This window comes from Humulus lupulus, chromosome 7, assembly GCF_963169125.1.
Source record: "Humulus lupulus chromosome 7, drHumLupu1.1, whole genome shotgun sequence".
NCBI lineage: Eukaryota > Viridiplantae > Streptophyta > Magnoliopsida > Rosales > Cannabaceae > Humulus > Humulus lupulus.
In genome coordinates, this window is record NC_084799.1 from 113,713,679 (window position 1) to 113,721,709 (window position 8,031).

General features: G+C 36.3%; 1 protein-coding gene across 1 annotated transcript; it reads left to right on the plus strand.

Moving 5' to 3' along the window:
• Positions 1-450: 450 nt before the first annotated feature.
• LOC133788552 (beta-galactosidase 8) lies at positions 451-7,792 on the plus strand. Its single transcript, XM_062226075.1, has 19 exons — positions 451-941; positions 1,021-1,116; positions 1,417-1,529; positions 1,633-1,699; positions 1,799-1,891; positions 2,007-2,150; positions 2,235-2,323; positions 2,448-2,553; positions 2,664-2,751; positions 3,028-3,146; positions 3,914-4,075; positions 4,570-4,772; positions 4,885-4,991; positions 5,815-5,924; positions 6,109-6,222; positions 6,440-6,538; positions 6,791-7,002; positions 7,085-7,424; positions 7,523-7,792. The coding sequence occupies exons 1-19, from the start codon at positions 774-776 to the stop codon at positions 7,628-7,630; spliced, it is 2,538 nt and encodes an 845-aa protein (XP_062082059.1). The 5' UTR covers positions 451-773; the 3' UTR covers positions 7,631-7,792.
• Positions 7,793-8,031: the final 239 nt, after the last annotated feature.

Below are 8,031 nucleotides of genomic sequence, written 5' to 3' on the forward strand. Positions count from 1 at the left end.
GAAATATATCACATACAACGCATCTCCAGCGTAAGAATAGTATGAAACCTCTAAATAATCGACACCTGTAAAATCAGATTATTCAGTTATTTCACTAAGGGCATTTATGTCTAACAACGTACCACTCCTTATTACACATTCTCTCCCAGTCCACCCACCGCCACCGGAGACCAAACAGTGTCCCACACACTGGCATCACATGATGATGATTCAAAACAGAGGCACAACCACACTCACTTGTCCGTACACGTCCGTACCTTTTTTTTGTCACCACGTGGCGCAAAACCAGTGCAGATTTACTGGTATATTCATTCAGTCGTCAACACCTGATTATTCTATTTGTTTCTACCGTTCACTCGGATTAATATCTCTGAAATGGCAATAACCCAGTGAATTCAGAAAGCAATAAAAGTAGAAGAAGAAGAAGGACAAAAACAGAACTAGAGGAGAGAGAGAGAGAGAGAGGAGGTGGCGTGTGGGGTCGTCTTGGGCGCACGTTAGCTTATCTGAGTCACTCATCTCCGAGAATTGTTTAATGGTTTTTACAAAGCGGCCAAGCAACAATTTACTTGAGAGATATATAGCACACAAACAAAGAACAGATAAAACGGAGCATCAAAGAATACAAACCATTTGAGCAAAATGTTTCCACAAAGCAACAAATACTGGTTCTAGGAACCCCAACTGGTTTTGGGTATAAGCCAGTTTTTATTAAGAAAGACAAAATCACATTTATATATATATATTTGGATTTTGTTTGAGAGCAGAAAACAATGAGCGAGAAGGGGTTGATAATGGTAATGATACTTGTGGTGCTCGGTGTATTGGCTACGACGTCGTTTTCGGCCAATGTAACGTACGACCACAGAGCATTGGTGATCGATGGCAAGCGCAGAGTCTTCATTTCTGGCTCCATTCACTATCCTCGCAGCACTCCCGAGGTCTTTCTCTCCGTCTCTCTGACTTCTTTTATATCTATTTGAAACTTTATGTGTTTGACCTTTTTGTTCTGGTTTTCAGATGTGGCCAGACATTATTCAGAAATCTAAGGATGGAGGTTTAGATGTGATTGAGACCTACGTTTTCTGGAATATCCATGAACCAACTCGAGGCCAGGTGCTTCTTCTCTCCCTCCCATTTTGTTTTCTTTCATGTAGTTCTGTTTGGCTGTTCGGAAAATGCAGGAAAAAAAATGTGTGTATGTTCTTACTTATACATGTGGGGACTTGTCAGTTGCTTTATGTCTATCCATTGGAAAGGGTTAAAAAACGAAACCCGGAATTTGTTTTAAGCTTCTTTTATAGTAATTTCCTCTGTTCATACAGGAACTAAAGCTTGTAGCTATGGTCTGAGTTACAGTAAACTTAAACTTGAAATTTTTGGGATTTGCGTCTGACCCTCTTGAGAACGTTTCAGTTTGATTTCGAGGGAAGGAAAGATTTGGTTCGATTTGTGAAAGCTGTAGCAGACGCTGGTTTATATGTTCATCTACGCATTGGTCCTTATGTCTGCGCTGAGTGGAACTACGGGTATAAATCCAAATTATATATCATTTCTGTTAGTTTATCAAATAAATTAATTTAAAAAGAAATTCAATGGTGATTGAATGTGTTTTGTTTCGATTTTGAACAGTGGGTTTCCTCTATGGCTGCATTTTATACCGGGAATTGTGTTGCGATCCGATAATGAGCCTTTCAAGGTTTTGAAATTTGATACTTGGTTGTCACTTTTTAAAATTTTCGTTTTAACCCATTACACAATTTTAAAAAAAAAATGTATATATATATTTTAATTTCAGGAAGAAATGAAAAGGTTCACGGCTAAGATTGTTGATTTGATGAAACAAGAGAAACTTTACGCTTCTCAAGGTGGACCTATAATTTTATCTCAGGTTTGTTTCTTTTTTTCTTATTTTTGGTTTTTTTTTTTCTGGTTTCATTCACTTAATATTGTGATAAGAATTTTTACCAATTGAATTTTGGCTGAAAAGTACTTCATTGTGTTAGATTGAAAACGAGTATGGCAATATTGAGTCAGGATATGGAGCTGCTGCCAAACCTTACATTAAATGGTCGGCAGCTATGGCTTTGTCTTTGGATACAGGGGTCCCCTGGGTTATGTGCCAGCAAGCAAATGCACCTGATCCCATTGTGAGCTTTTTCTTTTTTATCTTTCTTCACCATTCTCAACATACTTTCTTCAATCTCCTTGCTCTAACTTGGAAGTGCTTGCAGATTAACACTTGCAATGGCTTTTACTGTGATCAATTCACCCCGAATTCGAACAACAAACCCAAAATGTGGACTGAGAATTGGACTGGATGGTATGTATGCCTCCCTCGTTTAATTGCTTTTGTTATTATTTATTTGCTTGTATCACACTTCCATCTCTTTACCTCAGTTTCTAGGGCTGGAAAATCTCATATTTATTTGGGTTTGGAATACCAGGTTTCTATCTTTTGGTGGCGCTGTGCCTTATAGACCAGTGCAAGACTTGGCATTTGCAGTAGCACGATTTTTCCAACGAGGTGGAACTTTCCAAAACTATTACATGGTACTGAAATTGCCTTTATCAATCCATGTGTTTTAGTTTTAATATTTATGGAAAAGAAAAAGAAAATGAGAAGGTGATGTATCAAATTTCTTTTTATTGCTGTTAAACAGTATCATGGAGGGACAAATTTTGGCCGTACTACTGGTGGCCCCTTTATTGCAACAAGTTATGATTATGATGCCCCAATAGACGAGTATGGTACGTGATTTTTTATTTGTTGGTTCTAAAGCTATTTCTATTTGTACCTCTGGTGTAGAGAGCATTTTGCAAGCATAGTAGATACATCTCGAGGATATAGTCTTATTTAATATGTTATGAGAGTGTCAGAAGCATTTGTGTTGATATTTTACCATACTTTTGAAACAAGATACATCATACATTTTTCTTTGGGGGGCCTATACTTGCTCCTTTTGTAATATACTAGTTCTGACTTTAATCTGTAAGTGACTTTAAAGATTTCCATGAATGTTGCAGGGCTTCTAAACCAACCAAAGTGGGGACATCTAAAAGATCTGCACAAGGTCTTAAAACAAGTTGAAGGAGCATTGGTGGCCACTGACCCAACTATTAGTTCTCTTGGTTCAAACTTGGAGGTAACCCTTTCTAATTCTCTGGCTTTCTGTCAGTCCCCCCCACCCGAAAACTGTCAGTTAGCAACAGGTTCCAGAGGGGTACTTCCTCTTGCGGGCGGTCATGGAAAACCTGTCTCTAATACCTTTTAATGTATGAAGCATATCAACCCAGAAGACAAGCTATTGAAATGTAGAGGCATCTTACTTATAAAGTGTCGTATAGACCTGTACCAGGCTGATATGTGACTTTCTCCCTGCATCATTAAAATACTTCTTTTAGGCCTCACTCTTCCAGTCAATTTAAAAAAATTCACCCTTCATTCAGTTACTTGTCAAGTCCGTAAAATAGTTTTCTTTCCTTTTTCATTTAAATATATTTGGTGTTATCAATTTATAATATCCAAATGCTAATCTGGGAAACTACACGAGGTCTTGATACGTAAGCTAATTTGTAGTTGACTTTGAATCTAAATGGATCTTATTTTCCTAAATTGTGATTCTACATAACAAGTAGTGTAATCCATTTGTTTGCTATATGCTTGAGAACTATTCTTTATGTGGTATTCAAAGTATATGCACAGATTGCTGCAAAAAAAAAGTATATGCACAGATCCATCTCCCTCTGAAATTTTTTAATACGTGGGTTCTAGAAAAGGTTTCCCAGATCTCTACAATAAATCTGTACAGTAGTTGATTTAAAGTTCAACCTTAGAAGTGCAACTATTTCTTGCCTTTAGCTTAATGTATCTTATAATTTTGTATTTTGACATTTTTTCTTCATTCTCCAGGCAGCTGTATATAGAACTGGTTCAGCGTGTGTTGCTTTTCTTGCTAATGTAGGCACCAACTCTGCTGCCACAGTGACTTTTAATGGCAACTCATACAATTTGCCAGCATGGTCTGTGAGCATTCTACCAGACTGCAAGAATGTTGTATTTAACACCGCAAAGGTTAGCCTTTCTTGCAAATGTACATGTTAGCACACTTTCTTCTTTAGGTGTATATCATGACTTTATTGGTAAATGCATCAGTTGTCTTTGGTGATTTACCATTTGAAAGTATATATCTTCTTGTTTATGGAATCATTTATTTTCTACTTAACTTTTCGCTTTATTTCTGTGTATTATTTACTTCATATTCTACTTTCAGTATGATTTTTCCAAATCAGTATTGATCTATTACCACCGTTAAGAATTCAGTAGATGGGTTGTCCTTGATCATGTGATGATATTCTATGTTAAAAGTGAGATTGATATCATAGCTAGCTTAAGATGTTAGGTGTTATATTTATTTCTTTTGAAGTTCTTTTTTTTTTAAAAAAAAATAAATTCTTATTCAATTGTAACTTTACCAAGTTCACTGTTATTGTTTTATTACTGTCAAGAACATTGTCATTACTCTTGCATAACAACAGTGTTCAAATTTTGCTTTTGACTTTTGATAGATTAATTCCATGGCCATGATTCCAAGCTTCACAAGTCAATCTTTGATAGCTGATGTTGATGCCTCTCTATCCTTGGGCTCTGCATGGAGCTGGATAAAGGAGCCTGTTGGTATCTCAAAGGACGATGCATTCACCAAACCTGGATTATTGGAGCAAATAAATACTACAGCCGATCAAAGTGACTATTTATGGTACTCTTTAAGGTACATAAGTTTATGGCTTACATGTCCTGGAATTCAATTTCAAATGATTTTCCCTACAGCCTGTAATCTTGTGCTCCATGAGAATTTATCATTTTATTGGTTAATTTTGCAGTATTGATGTCAAAGGTGATGAGCCATACCTTGATGGATCTCAAACTGATCTTCATGTGGAATCGCTTGGTCATGCCCTTCATGCTTTTATCAATGGAAAACTTGCAGGTATGAAGAAATATAATTTATTCTGATCATTTGAAAACTTGGAATGATAGAAAATCCACACTTTTTTCTTTATGAATTCTTTATCTAGTAACCTATGTTTGAGAGATGGATTAGCGACCAATCTCCTAGAGGACGCATTCTTGAATTATGCCAGCTGCTTTGGTAACATAAGGAAAATAAGGATTGACCATTTCGGAGCAGTGAAGCTTTGTTTTTAGATGTTTCAATAATGAGATGGAAACCTTGCATTTGTTCTGAACTTAGCTCAGTTTATTTTTTCTTCCCTGGTGCAATTGTGAAAGATTGGTCCTTACAACTTCATAAAATAAGTGAAAACACAATCAGCTCCTAGACAGATCTGTCTCATTAAAGGTCATCTTGTCTCATGATGGTATCCTTGTTATGCTTTCAAAAAAAGAAAACTTGGCATTTATTTATATCTTCCAGTTTAATTTAACCTAATTTTCTGTTTAACTTATTGCAAGCTCCCTAATTAAAAAAAATAAAGAAAGCACAGGTCATTTCTTCATTGTGATGTCATTTCTGCAGAATAAGGATGGGCTAAAAATTTAAAATGCTTTGTTTTCTTTTCTCCAGATGTTCTGTTCTGCGGATTAATTAAAGGCAGTTGAACATTTATTGTGTTTTCTATTTGAAAAGGAGTTCTTAGAAATATGTCTATCATTAGGCATACATAGATCTAATAAGAATGATGAAGCCTGATCGATAGAAGTTAGTGTCATTGTCTTAATTATGTAAATTAGTTATGCATTTCTTGAATTGTTAAATCTTACTCTGAATTTAAACTATTGAAAACTTTTAGGAACTGGCAAAGGCAACAGTGGAAATTCCAAAGTTTCATTGGAGATCCCAGTCACATTTGCATCTGAAAAAAACACAATTGATCTTCTTAGTTTGACAGTTGGGCTTCAGGTTTGGCTTCTTTTTCTAAGAATCCTCTAAGCTTTGTATATGAGGGAAATTGTTCTCAGTACCATATGCTGACATTGAAGTTTGCTTGAAAGAAGTCCTTTATTGAATGGACAAGTTTCCATTAAAACATCACTATAATATTGTCTCATTATTTCTAAGGAAATATTATATGCATTTACATCAGAATTATGGAGCCTTTTACGACACAAAGGGTGCGGGAATCACTGGTCCTGTAAAGCTGAGAAGTGCTAAGAGTGGTACTTCTGTAGATCTCTCTTCTTTGCAATGGACATACCAGGTCAGCCTTCTTTGTTTCTGTGGAATGTTCTGTGCACTTTTCTAGTTAATAGTACACCATTTGTAAATAAGCAGTTAATATTACTAGACTTCATCTCAAACTTATCAAAGTGAGAAACAAGAATTCCACTTCATTCATTACAATAACAAGAGAATACCTTCAAAAGGACTCAGGTAACTGTGTTAACTTATTTTTTGCCTTAATATTATGATTGTAGATTGGACTAAAAGGTGAAGAGCTAAATCTTCCTAGTAAAGATTCTTCACAGTGGTCGCAATCTACCTTGCCCAAAAAGCAACCTCTAACATGGTACAAGGTAAATTTACAATCATTACGACCATGAACTACCGGTTAAATTAATTAGTGAATGGATGCTCAGGTTGGTTAGCCATATGAACATAATATGTTCTTATACCCCCAATGTCGTTCTAAAAATACTTTCAAAGACAGCCATATGCTTAGTCTGAATATACACCACACTGCTTATTGATGCTTTTAGGAATTAAGGGTAGTAGAGTTTCCAAGGATATGTTAGATACTAATGTGAAGGCAATGCTTTTTGATTCAGACAAGCTTTGATGCCCCTGCTGGAAGTAGTCCTGTTGCAATAGATTTCACAGGAATGGGAAAGGGCGAGGCATGGGTGAACGGACAAAGCATTGGGCGGTATTGGCCGACCTATTTTGCTCCAAATAGTGGTTGCAAAGAAAACTGCGATTATAGAGGACCTTTCAGTGCCAGCAAATGCTACAAGAACTGTGGGAAGCCATCTCAAGAACTGTAAGTGATCATTTACCTGCAAAGGAAAAAATTGACGAAACACTTCAAACCTTGAAGTTCTGACAATCATTTCATTCCACAGATATCATGTTCCTCGATCGTGGTTAAAATTAAGTGGAAACATTCTTGTATTGTTTGAGGAAATTGGGGGTGACCCAATGCAGATATCTTTTGCCACAAGACAGGTCGAGAGTTTGTGCTCACACATTTCAGAATCTCACCCACCACCAGTAGATATGTGGAGCTCAGATTCAGAATCAAGAAGCCAGTCAAGAATGCCTGTATTGTCACTTGAGTGTCCATCTCCCAATCAGGTCATTTCTTCAATCAAGTTTGCAAGTTTTGGAACACCATATGGATCTTGTGGGAGCTTTAACCACGGCAAATGCAGCAGCGCCAAAGCTTTATCAGTTGTTGAGAAGGTGTTATCTTTTTTATTCACTATTTTGATAATAATCTGCTGGACTTTTTTTATGTTATAAATTGATTCGGCTATACTAACAATTGTGACATTTCACAGGCTTGCGTGGGATCAAAACGTTGTAACATTGGAGTTTCAATAAACACATTTGGTGACCCTTGTATAGGAGTAATCAAGAGCTTAGCAGTAGAAGCTTCGTGTACGTAAGCAGTTGTAGCTTTATAGCTCCTCAAGCATTTGTACGATTGAATAGACTTATTCTGCTGTTGCCAAAGTTTTATCCATACATGAAAATAAAAAGTGTTGAACCAGTGTAATCTTGCAAAAAACAATATGCTATTACATATAAAGAAAAAAGATCTGTAACCATTTATGTCTCTTTTACTTTAAAGTACTATATTTGCTGGAAAAGTAGGCCCTCTGATTCGTAAAAAGACCCAAGTAAATAGAGGAAAAGGTTTACTTTATGGCTGTGCAAAAATTTTTACAACCCGCCCAACCCGAATAAACCGCCCAAACCAACCCGAAAAAACCGTCAAAAAACGCAACCAGAATAAACCGACCAAAATTTAAACTGCCCAATTGTTGCATTGAGCGGGTTGAAAATA